Genomic DNA, 13,668 nt, shown 5'->3' on the forward strand with positions numbered 1-13,668 from the left:
AAAAAAACTCTCTGTGGAAATAAAATTTCCTACAAATGTAGCATTAGGATTTTAGCAAATTCATGAAAACAAAGAATATATCTAATTACTACTATATTCAGGGCACTTACAACAAGAAAAACTGCTAGGATAAAGAATACAAAAGTGAGTAAGAACGGACTCTTCGCTTCAAACCAATTACAATCTGGATTAAGAAAATATTAACATATGGCCAAGATATGGCTAAGAAGAAGGCCCAGTCTTGATGTCTCCAATGACTTGAAAGGAGATTGCCAACAATGAGTAGAGAAAGAGACAACTGTGGGTTCCCACCGACACAGATCAGGCATTAATAATAATCTATAGCACGTTTTTTGAATTTACAGGTGCCTGAATTCAATGCCATTGACCTGGATGCAAATCTCCAGTGGCACTAGCATGTGAATTTTTAAAATATATAAATAAAAATAAAGAAATAAAACCTTATAGGTGATTCTTACGAGAATCTGAGTTTAAGAGTCACTGCCGTAGATTACCATTTCGTATACGGGAAAAGGACATAGACAAGACTCATTAACGCTAGGTCAGTAGTGCAGATGTGTGTATGGACAGGAGGAGCGAAGACTGATAATAAATACAAATTCTTCATAATTAGAGTGGGACAAAAAAGGGATAAAACTTAAACTATACAGAAATTACAGGAATATGATTGCCGTGTTTTATCTTAACAAATATATGAGCTTAAAATGGGGATGACACAAGTAGAATTTATCACAGCACTTAAATATAACCTAAGTATAAGTTATCCACAGAACACGATGACCCTTGTAATTTTAGTATCAGAACTACTTCGTGATTAAGTTGAATTTATACTTGTAAAAATAACATAGTGGTACAAAATTTGCAGTCTTCTCTCCCCAGAGAGAAAATAAGATCTCAGTTATTTGAAACAGAAAATCATTACAGGTAAAAAGGATTCCAGTGTGAGGGAGAGAGTTGCTTGTAAAGGTTTTCTCAGACACACCGATAGGAGAAGCAGTTCCGTGAACTGATTGGTGGTCTCTCATTTGCAGAGTTCGACAAGAGAAACATAGCTCTACAACACAGCAGAATGTACTCGGCCTAAAAGTTAAACAATAAATATGGTAATACACAGTCTGTTGTAGAAATACACAGAACAGCCCCACTTTGGCTACGTGAAACATTATCCAGGTGTTGTTGCCAGGTACTGCCATTTGAAATGGTCAAAAGTTAGAGTATGACACCAGTCCCCATTCCAGGAATTTCATTATAATATCAGTGGGGCAAAATAGAATACTTTTCCAAGTTACATTTCTTTTCACTTTCAACTAATACATAACATAGATGTTCTTGTGTTTATTCAGTGACTGTTGGTTTTACTGGACTCTTTTTTAAATGTTGGTTCTTTTTCAAGTACTATAAGGAAATTATTCTGGAGTACTGTAAGAAAATTAAATGGTAGAAGTGTTTAAGCCACATATTTATTATGTGAAGGAATCTAATTATGAAAAAAAAGAGTATCCCATACTACTCTATTCTGTGATTTAAATAATAAGTAATTTTGTATCCCATAGTACTCTATTCTGTGATTTAAATAATAAGTAACTTTGAGTTAAAAATAAATACTTGTTTCAAGAATAGAGAGTTTTCTTTCTTCCAGACTCAACTGTGGTCCTGTGTCTTAGAACACTGATGTTAGTATTTTATGGTAGAAACTCCTTTTTGACTTGCTGCCAAGTTTGTGTAAAAATAGATATCATTTCATCAGTATATGACATGCACAGTTGAATTAAGTAATTTAAAATCATACCAAGGGACACCTGGGCTTTATTTATAGCACATTTTTCCCCTGTGGCATTTGAAACACACGCCTTAATAGGGATGGAGTTTGAAATCGTGCATTTTCACAAATGAACTTTTAGCATGAAACCAGGAGACACTGCCAAATGAAAATGGCATAAATCCTCATGGCCTGAAATGTACATCACTTTCATTTCTGCTTAAGAACCTATTTTCACCCAGATGAGCACACCTACACCATGACTTAATACATAGTGAGTTCCTTACTTTCCTTTATTTCTTCTTGTAATATCTTTTTCCTACCACTTTTGAAAAATGTTATCCTTCTCTGTGGAAGAAGAATTTATAGACAACAGTACTCCAAGAGAAACTTCAAATGAAAACTGCCTCCACATGTTAGAAATGAAAATTTGAAACAAAAGTTCTCATCTACTCCAGGAAAGAAAACAAAAACATATGCATCTGAGGCATCATTACTTGTTTTCATTTTCCAAATGGTCATACTTCTTAGTTTTATCCCCAAATTCTCATAAAAGCTCAACTGTGTTTGAGTAACCGCTCTGAGATGTATCTGTATTCCCATTTCCTGCTATGTTCTACGATTAAGCTGATAAAGAAAAGTGTGGAACTATCTAAGTCTTCGTCTAAAACTGCCATCAGACTTCATCTCTGCAATTTTTCTCTCTCCTGGTGAGGTATTTAATAGGTGGGTTAATTTCTCAAAGAAGAAATCAAGATTCATACTTCTATGTCTTTTGGCACTGGATTAGACAAAGTCCCACAGAAAGTCTGACAAGGATCCTAGGACTGGTAACTGAAGAGATTAGCTGATCTCACTGGTTAAATCCAGGCAGGGCAAAGAACAAAATAGGGCATACACACAAGCATCAAAGATTTTAAACTGCCTAAGCGGTTCAGTGATAAAAATGATTCATGTAGAATCATATTTTTTAAAAGGTTAATTATTTAAAACCTGCCATCTTAAGAGTTAAATACTCAATTGCAAATTTAATTTAATTTTTGTATTCCACTCAATCTAAACATATCTGTTTACAAGAGTTTATTACAAACATGTAAAAGTAGGGGTTTTAACTAAAAATCAAAGTACAGAAAGCAAAATTTAACAGAAAAAAATTCTCAAACTGTCTAACCAGAAATAAATAATACAATGATGGAATACTATGTATAGGAGAAATTAATTAGACATTGACCCCATTATTTGAAATATCAAGTATCTGTCAGTTGTTTCAACCTGGCAATAACTACAAAATCCAGGAGTGAGCTTCACATCTACATGGTACAGTAAAGAAAATTTACATCTGTTGCGTTATGTGATTGTGGATTGCACTGTGATATGTATTATACTGCGTGATTATGCTATTGTACATAATTAATAAAAAGTACACTTCCAACCAGTGCTGTCCAATAGAAATTTCTGTGAAGATGGAAATGTTTTATATCTGTGCTGTCCAATAGCCTCTAGACTATGTGGCTTTTGAGCACTTGAAATATAATTAGTGTGACTAAGAAACCAAATTTTAAGTTTATTTCATTTTTCTTAATTTAAATTTAAATAGCCACATGTGGCTAGTGTCTACCACAATGGATAGTGCAGCTTTAGAGCAAGTAGGCTGCATCAGCTACTGTGCTGTGTCAGGTCCAGTTTAAGGAAGAAACAGAGCCTTTACCCCCATAACTACCACTAAAATGGCAGTCAAGCTCCCAGATGCAGGAGACATGATATGATACTCTCGTCAGAAGTTTGGTATTGTAATGGAAGGATGGGTCTGGCAGTTAGGAGACCTGAACATGTCCCTTCTTCATACTGAGTCTCAATTTGTGGAATGTAAGGTTGAATAAGATAATGTCTAATATTCCCCAAATCACCACAGTTCCTTTAGCAATCACTGCTTTTTGTCTCCCCACATTCCTGACACTAGCCAGATGACCTATTTGACCTCTATCTTTGGACCCTAGGCTGACTATATCTGGAAAATGGCCACTTCTCAGAATGGAGAAGAGAAACGCTCCCCCCAAAAGCCAATCTTTTCCCTTAGCATGTGGGGTACTTCCTCATAACAATCTCATGTAGTTTCTATTATTTCTCCCTTGCTTTGCCCTAGTTTCCATGGACCAAGAAGCTCCTGACTGACTGGGCCTCCTGAAGCATCATGCTATTCTGATTCTGGCCAGCCCATCCCTCAGCAAATGTTCGCAATAACGACTACAGCTGACTGGCTAGGTCTTCCACATTGATTGCCTAACCACACTTTCTCTGTCTGCCGCGGTCTCCATATGCAGACCCACATCCTCAGTTTGCTGTTGCCCAAAATGGCATCATGATGTGGACCCTATTTGTAGTGAGGCTGCAAGAGCAGAGGACGGGTAATCACATTAACAGGATTTAGGTTGATGGACTGTATCATACAATGAGAAGAATAAAGTGTGTAGAGCTAGAGAGACATACCTGAGTTTCAATCTCACTTCCAATAACTGTTTAACCAGGGACTATTTATCTGACTTCTAATCTATCCCCAACTATTAAGTGGAAATAGTAATTCTCTCAAAATTATACCACTAAATAAGATAATACTTTAAAAGTGCCTAATACAGTGACTAGGAAGGATGCTATATAAAATAAATTTGAAGCAGAAGAGACCAGACATAGGGAAATGAGTTAACAAATAATAAAATTGTAGCGGTAAACCAGAGACAAGGTGATGGAGACCTAAAGAAAGATGGTGGCCATAGAAAGAACAAGGTCAACAGATATTCTGAAGGAAATAAAGGCTCTTTGTGACAGATTAGATAAAGGGAGATAAAGGAGAGGAAGAAATTAAAGATAACTTCAAGGTAACTGAGTGGATGAAGTTAAGAAACTTAAGATAGATAAAAATCAGGAAACAGGTATTGAAGGGCAGGTTAGAAAGGGGAAACAAGATAATTTTGAGTTAGACTCACAGGATTTTAGATCCAATTAGTCTTCTATATATCTATATTTATATATCTATTTGAAGAAACTAAAGCAAAAGATCACTAGACAACTTGTATAAATCTCAAAGCACTTTAGTAGTACAATCAAGGCCAAGGCTTAGATATCTTTACTCCCATATTAAGCAACTAGTTCCTTTTGTTTAATCTGAGATGACAATGTAAGACATAGAAATAAATATTTTTAAGGTCACTTAGTTACAGGAAAAGGTTGGAAATACAGTTTTAGGAAACAAGAACACAGAAAACTATTAGAATGGATGAGCTCACAGAATTATGAAATGTAGAGAGAGAGAAAGAAAAGGTGGTCTGTACTTAAAAATGCTAAGTAGATATCAGAGAATCAGAGCATCCGGAGCTTTAGTCCCACCGTGCTACCTCTCTCACCTTCAGGAATAACAATAATGATGATGATGATAATATTGACACTGAATTGCTTTTACAATTGCCTTCCATCAGACTCCCCTATAAGATTTAATTCTTGTAACACCCTGGGAACAGATACTATTATTATGCCAAGTTTTTAGACAAAGAATTTAAATGCACAGAAAGGTTTGACCAAGGTCACAAATAAGTGAGAGTCAGGATTTAAACTTAGGTAATTAAGTTCCACAAAAAAAAGAGCTGTAATTTTTGTCTAAATTGGGACACTTCAGAGAGTTAAAGAACAGCAAAGGTAAACTGGAAATGTCCAGGGCAGACCAGGTTATATGGTCCCTCTGGTTATTAACCACTAAGCAATCTGCCTTAAATGTCCTACAACCATAAATAATAGGTCTCCTAATTCTTAATCATTTGCCTGCATTCAATCCACTGAGACTTCTACTGTATATCCTGCCTCCCTCCTTCACTTTCTTCCTTTCTACTGACTTCTTTCATTGCAAAGTTTTCCCAGTACCCAAAATCTTCTCTTGAATTTTTCCTCATATCCTGAGACTCTTCTATTCCCAAACAGATATCTTCTCTTTCCATTACTTGTTGCTGTATATTCTCATGTCCACCTCCACTGCCACTACCTTTGTTCCTGTCCCACCCTCATTTTCCTGTTTTTGGTGCAATGGCCCCTTCTCTCTCTGTCCTCCTTCTCCTTTAGTTTTCCCTTCCTGCTATTATCAGTTACCTCTATAAACAACAAAGATCTAATTTTCTGGTTAAAATTAGGGAATTGGTGAAGGGGGGTCCAAAAGGTACAAATTTCAAGTTACAAAATAAATAAGTCCTGGGGATGTAATGTACATCATGGTGACTATAATTAATAACGGTGTATTGAATATTTGAAAGTTGCTAAGAGAGTAGATCTTAAAAGTTCTCATCACAAGAAAAGAATTCTATGACTATATGTGGTGATGGAAGTTAACTAGACTTACTGTGGTGACCATTTTGCAATATATACAAGTATCAAATCATGTTGTACACCTGAAACTAATACAATGTTATATGTCAATTATCCCTTACAAAAAAAAGACACACAAAAAAGAATTAAATACATTAACAGATGAATGGCTAAAGAAGACATGGTAAATATATACAATGGAATATTAGCCATAAAAAAGAATGAAATTATGTCATTTGCAGCAAGGTGGATGGACCATAGAGATTATCATACTAAGCGAAGTAAGTCAGAAAGAGAAAGACACATACCATATGATATCACTTATATGTGGAATCTAAAGTATGACACAAATGAACATATCCATGAAACAGAAATAGACTCCAAGACATAGAGAACAGACCCCTGGTTGCCAAGACAGAGGAGAGATGGGGGAGAAAAGGACTGGGAGTTTGGGATCAGCAGATGCAAACCAGTATATATAGGATGGATAAATGACAAGGTCCTACTGTATAGCACAGGAAACTACATTCAATATCCTGTGATAAAGTGTAATGGAAAAGAATACGAAAAAGAATATATATATATATATATATATATATATATATATATATAAAATAACTGAGTCATTTTGCTATACAGCAGAAATTAACACAACACTGTAAATCAATTATACCTCAGTAAAATAAAAATAAAGAATTAAATAATAGATAACTTCACAGTAGTTTCAGGAAAATACTTACAGCTTTCTGGCTCCATCACCCACTCTCCTCCTATGCTCCAGGCATTTATCATCCATGAGGTCAGTGACCCTCCCCTATAATCTCAGCAGGCCCAGTGGACAGAAGAGCATTCAGTATGCCACAGGCCCTTAAAAGTTGTTTATTAAGAGAATGCTAAACCAGCGCAAAGGTTTCTTACTTTGTAATTCTCTTCACACAGCCCTAAGAACAGCATGTTAGGCAAATAATAGTTGAATAAATATTTACTGCATTTACTGTTTTAGCAATACTGTTGACTTCTTTTGGACATGTCACAGGTAAGGAAAAAATAGACTAATCTCTTAAATGAGTGGCAACATGATGATGTTTGCCATCCCAAGCCTGGGAAATGCAATCTATACTTCATTTTAAAGCCATAATATCAGGACTTCCCTGGTGGCACAGTGGCTAAAAATCTGCCTGCCAACGCAGGGGACACAGGTTCAAGCACTGGTCCAGGAAGATCCCACGTGCCGCAGAGAAGCTAAGCCCGTGAGCCACAACTACTGCAGTTCGTGCACCTAGAGCCCATGCTTCGCGGCAAGAGAAGCCACCACAGTGAGAAGCCCGCGCACCACGACGAAGAGTAGCCCCCGCTCACCGCAACGAGAGGACGCCCGCGCGCAGCAACGAAGACCCAATGCAGCCAAAATAAATAAATAAATAATAAATTAATTAAGAAAGAAGAGTGAACATTCTTCAAAACAGCAAACTCTTTAAAAAAAATAAAATAAATCCATAATATCTTGTTACCTAAACAGATAACTGAGCTTTTCTACTGGTAAAATCTATGGAGTCACTCTCAAACCAAGTAATTCCCACGAAACCTTCACAATATTCACAAGATCAGCCTGCCTTGCACAAGTGTTAAGAAGTGAACAGTAATCACTTAGTTGGGGATATTCTAAATTTGTTTACTCTGTTAATAGGGTTCTCTTTTGGTCAACAGAGATCACACTGTTGTGTAAACAAATGGATCTGGAGGTTTTGACTAAAGAAATGTTTTAGAAGTGTTTTTCCCTTTTGTTTATGTTGTCACTGCTTGAATGATACTGAGAGATACAGAGATAGCCCCTAGGAAATCTCTACCCAGGCCTCCTCCACTAAAACCCAATATTTATAGGGGGAATGAGAAATGCTGTGTGCCATGCGGTGAAATAAATTCCTATGTTAATCAGAAAACTTTAAAAAATCATGATAAAACCTGACCTGTTGTAAAGCAGTGGGGCAAAAGAAAAAAAAAAGGCTTTCACTATTCCTTCCATTAAATAAATTCATTTAGGAAGTCTTTTTGTTGTTGTTGAAAATTCGGAATACTGTATGACCGCTAAACACAAAAGTAATCAGACAAACTCATGTCAATATCAATATGCTTAAATTTTTGGAGGGACATGTTTTAACCAAAATAGAAATTATTTTTTAAATAAAAGAAGTTAGCATTACAATAACCCCTTTCTATTATGCTCACAGACAGTATTTGGCTTAGTCATTAAAAAACAGATAGCAGGAGAAAGATTGCCAACTTGAATCCCAGCTCTGCAACTGACAAGTTGTAAGACCTTGACCAAATTACTCCACTTCTCTCTACCTCAGTTTATTCATCTTTAAAAAGCACAGGGCTTCCCTGGTGGCGCAGTGGTTGAGAGTCCGCCTGCCGATGCAGGGGACGCGGGTTCATGCCCAGGTCCAGGAAGATCCCACATGCCGCAGAGCCGCTGGGCCCGTGAGCCACGGCTGCTGAGCCTGCATGTCCGGAGCCTGTGCTCCGCAACGGGAGAGGCCACAACAGTGAGAGGCACGCATACAGCAAAAAAAAAAAGAAAAAAAGAAAAAGAAAGCACATAATAATAATAACACATCTCTCATATTACATCATTGTGAATATTTTAAAAAAGTAGCGCATGGAACAATGTCAAGGACAATAGCACACACACACAATAAATGTCAACTGTTATTATATACACAGTAGGTTCTGGAGATTTGTCGGACACACTGAGGAACTATTTCAAATGTATTTTATATGTTGAGCTAAATCCCTTCCAAAACACATCTGAATGAATAATCATGAGTTTCTTATCTACCCAAAAGCAAAGGCAAAACGATCAAAAGTGTGAAAATCACTAACCATTGAGCCAGTGGTGCTCCGAAATATCAGTTCTGATGTAATGGTGGTCGTGAGTAGGCCCAAGGGACCGCGTGAATGCAGTGTCCTTGCCAAGGAAATCAGAAGCTGTTCCAGAGTAGAGGTACTCATCTGCAAGGGAGAAACGAATACTCAGGACTTCTAAGAGTTTACCAGCAGACACGGCTGACAATAGGCTAATTTCACAGCATGAAACCAATGATGTCTATTGCTTAACATCAGAAATATATTGTTTCATAAATTTCCCCTTCAGATTTTGAAAAATCTGCTTAGTTGAAGAAAAGATAACTCAGCGAACTTTGGTAAGCCGATGCTAACTACTACTTGAATATAAAAAAGGCCGGTGTCTTCCGAATTAATAATTGCACATGCATTTAGCTTCTGTTATGAATAAGTTCCTCTTCTTTCCCTTCTCCCCACAAATAATTCAAGGACATATCATAATTAGGAGTCTCTCTTTGTAATAACGCAAAAAAAATATTTAGAAAGTAAACGCCATAATGAGGAATGAATTGTGTAATTAGTATTTACTTAACCGACACAACCTCAGTGACCACAACTTTTCTTTGCCTAACCTCTGCTGAAAGGGAGCTTTCAGCACTGAAGTCATACTTTGTAATTATAACATGTTGCATTCCTTGTAGCTAATCAGGTCTCTAATAGCTCTGATAAACAGGCATTTCTGAAAAAGGAAAGATGTTGCCATTACTGCATACCAAACTTCTCTGTCCTGTTATTTATGTAAAGTGAATATCCATGTTTACCAGAGACAGAAGGAGAGAGAGAGAAGAGAAGAAAAGAGGAGAAAGGGGGTTAGAGAGGTAGAAAGAGGTGGAGAAGGGGGAGGAGGGAGGAAAGAAATGAGGAAGAAGGGAAAGGGGAGGAGAGGAAGATGGGGGAGAGGAGAGGAAGAAAGGATAGAAGGAAGAGGAGGGGGAGAAAAGGATGGGGGTTGGAAAAGAGGGGAATGGTGGTCCATGTTCCCTAATGCTGGTTAGCATGTAGTGGGAGAGCGGCCTGAGGCAGGAAGAATACGGTCCCTACAATAGCATGCATTACCCCTTTGAGAGCTAAGCCTCTGTTTCAAGAAATCTTTATATTCAACTACTTGGGGTTACACTTAATAGACTAAAATTTAAAAAACAGCTAATCTCTACAGAGCATTTAGATTTTTTAAATGCCTAAATAGAAGAACAACTACAGACACTGTTTTATCACTAAAGTTCAATTTTCCTCAGAAACATATCTTGAAAATTCTGCCTTTGCATAAGTGATTCAGATACTTTCAAAATCCTCCGATTACATCCACTGAAATAAGACTTTTCCTGAACTACCTGAGACAACCAACCTAAATACTCATGACAATAGTCGACTTTCAAAAGGGGGAAACACACACACATACATATAAAAGAGAGAAACCACCCCCCCCCCCAAAAAAGAGAGAAATCCAGTTATGTAAAGTAAATGTAGACATGGTACTGATTCCATCTCTTAAGTATATATGGTGGAAGGCAGTATTTCATTGTGGGGCAAGTTTTAAAAAGTAGAAGAATAACAATAACAACATCAATAAAGACATTATGAAAAAGGTTTGGTAAGAATAAAAACACACCATCAATTTGAAACATAAAACTACAAATATTCAAACATTTTGCCAGAAAAAATGGTGTATTTCAACATAAAAGTTGGATCTGTGTATCCAGACTTTAAAACTGTCTTCTTTGTATTTAAATTACTCAGGGGTTCCTACGAGGGGTCACCAACACCTACAATCTATTGTTTTTTATTAAGGATGTGTCAACCCCACTTGACAGATCAGAATCACAAATCATCAATCTCATTTTCTGAGGATAATGACTGAACATTAGTCACATAATTTTCAAAAAACACACACACTTTCACTTCAAAGGAAGAGCATTAGTTCTCGCTAAGTGAAAATTAAAATGTCATGGGGCGTCACTCTGATAGTCTATTCAGACATCTGATGGACAAGTTAAATAAAAAGAGACTGAAGTCATGAACCAAACCAAGACAAAAGAAGCCCTTATAATGGTTGAAATTCAGAGGTCATGCCGACATTCCTCAGAAAAGACTTCAGACCACACAGTACTGCCTTCTTTAAACAGGACAGTCCTCCCATAAGAGAATTTAAGATGTATACAAAGCAAGAAAAGACTGAATGTGCTAGCAAAAATTTCACATTGCCATTAATGTAATCAGGTTATGGTGAAACTGGGGTGAGAGGTGTTATACCATTCTTTTATCTGCATTCTACAGTTTGATTTATCTGTTTTATTCATTTATCCACTTACGTCTTATTATTAATCCCCACACTCACATCTTCAACATATTTTGTAACATATTATGTTCAAGGAATTGCTCAATTTAACTGCCTTAGTGAACCAAATGGGGCATCGCTAAAGATAAGAAAATCTGGGACAGCTACATGTAGAATTATAGCACAATTGCATGTGTGTCATTTGTATTAAGAAGAATTCAACCTGAAGTTCATTTAAAATGTAACTGTGCTGACGTTAGGGATTACTGGAGCCTCACTTTATGGATAAGGAGCTAAGTATAGAGAGACTTGACACTAAAAAACTACAACCAAACAGCCAGTGGACGGTTAATCCAAAATAATCTTTAACTCATTGAGAAAATGTGGTTGAATCGACACACACCTTTTTAGAAAAACACCTAAAAGCTAGAACTATCCATCACGGATCTTACCTGTCATTACTGAAGCAAAAGGCTGCTGAGGATCAAAAGGACATTTCAGTCTGCCAGACTCCAAATGATGTGTGTCTAGTTTGAACATAACTTCCTGTTATGAGAAATATTAACACAAGTGAGATTTTTAAAAAAATATCCGAATCAGCAAGAACGTAGGAGATAAGAACGAAATTCTAATTCATTAATTCAACAGAAACTGAGCATACAGCACGCACATCATGCTGTGCTTCTTAACTTTTCCACAAATATTATTTCTAGCAAGACTCAGTTCCCATGTTTTGGTCTCCATTTGCCCAAAGTAATGATGATAATAATGAATGAATTTTTCAACCGGAAGTAGCAATATCCTCATCGATTCATTTAGCCTGGACCACTATCATAATCGAAATCACCATCAAACACGCCTACTTCTTAAGCCTAATAACTAATTTATTGAGCCTAATAAGCCAAGTTCCTCCTCTAAGGAATAAATTTACTATAATAATTATACTTTCATAACTGTTATGGCCTATCTACCTAAGTATCTACAACTATACCAAATTACTTAAGCTTCGTGATATTTTGTAATTTTAGTGACTTAAAAGCGTTGTAAGGCAGGCAGTTCATTTTCAGAGCTGTTGATACATGTGGGCAAAAAAAATCCTGTTGTAGTATTTTCACTATTACGAAAACACTATGCACATTAAAGCCACATAGTTATTTTGGCTGAAACATCTATTTTTATAATAGTGGCCACAGACAGAATGGCATTGGCAGACTTTTAACATTCAGGGAAAAAAAACATCTTAAGTTGAACTTTCCAAGAAAAATATGAATGTATAATGAATATGGCCCCATGAGCTTGAGTGTTTCATAACAATGACAACACTGTCATCCAGCAAAAAGACTGATGACTCAGGCTGCAAATGTACTAGTTAGAGAAATTCAGCATTTCAGATATTCTCTCTAGATGGCATATCTACAGTTATATCAGAGCACACATGCAATTAAAAGGGATCATTCAGTGCCACTTACCTAGAAAGCAAGTAAAGAAGCAAAAGGGATAGAGGAAATATTTGGATTATTATTATTGTATGATGTGTCATTTCAGATCTTTTTCTTATTAACAGGATCAACAGTAATTACCGCCTTATTAAAAAATAGTAATACCAATTTAAACAGCATGATTAACATTTGCCATTTTATAGTTTTAAGTAAATACACTTTAATACTAAGAGTAATGGTACTTAACAATTAATACATACTAACCATGGGCCAGGAACTTGATGTACATTGTCTCATTGAATCTTCACCACTAACCTCAAGAGGTAGCTACTTTAATTCCAGCTTTACAAGAGGAATATTGAGCATAAAAGGGGGTAAGTATCTTGTTCAGCATCACATAGTGAATAAGAGGCAAAGCAGTAGCTTGAACTCAGGGCTGTCTCCAAAGTTCATGTTCTTAACTAATCTAGTCTCAGGATTTCAAACTCATGGATTTAGAAATGTGTTGAAATTAATGTATAGACTCACCATGACCATGTAACATGATCAAGCCCAAGTATGTTTAGTTAGAACAGTTCAGCTAATGACAAGTTGTGATAGTGGCGCCTAGGCATGAAAAAAGTCCAGTGAGAACACATTTAGGGCATGTTTCCCAACTGTGGATGGGGCTAGAGATATGTCAGGGAAAAACACCTACAGATCACGGCTCTTAAGAATGTTTAAATATTAAGGGCACATTATTCGCCACAGGTCAAACAGAACTGTTGACTCTAAAGCCTATAATGGGATGTTGTAAAGGGAAAAAGTAAACTGAATCCTGGTGTGCCAGAAGATTATAGTGAAAAGCTAAAAAAGAAAAACCAAGAAAACATCTGGGAGAATGTCATAGTTGATACAAAGTCCTAGATAAACCCTTATAATTGTAC

The 13,668-nt window shown here is 36.5% G+C and overlaps 1 protein-coding gene across 1 annotated transcript in view; it reads right to left on the bottom strand.

Annotated features, from left to right (window-relative positions):
- The window catches only part of SEMA3D (semaphorin 3D), a 207,120-nt gene that overhangs the window by 59,728 nt on the left and 133,724 nt on the right, over nt 1-13,668 (bottom strand). The window contains exons 8-9 of the mRNA XM_079931570.1: nt 11,756-11,849; nt 9,008-9,136 (exon numbers count right to left, since the gene is read on the bottom strand). Of these exons, the coding sequence (XP_079787696.1) occupies nt 9,008-9,136; nt 11,756-11,849 (223 nt within the window). The remainder of the gene's footprint in view (nt 1-9,007; nt 9,137-11,755; nt 11,850-13,668) is intronic.

Source organism: Stenella coeruleoalba, assembly GCF_951394435.1.
Source record: "Stenella coeruleoalba genome assembly, chromosome: 9".
Taxonomy (NCBI): Eukaryota; Metazoa; Chordata; class Mammalia; order Artiodactyla; family Delphinidae; genus Stenella; species Stenella coeruleoalba.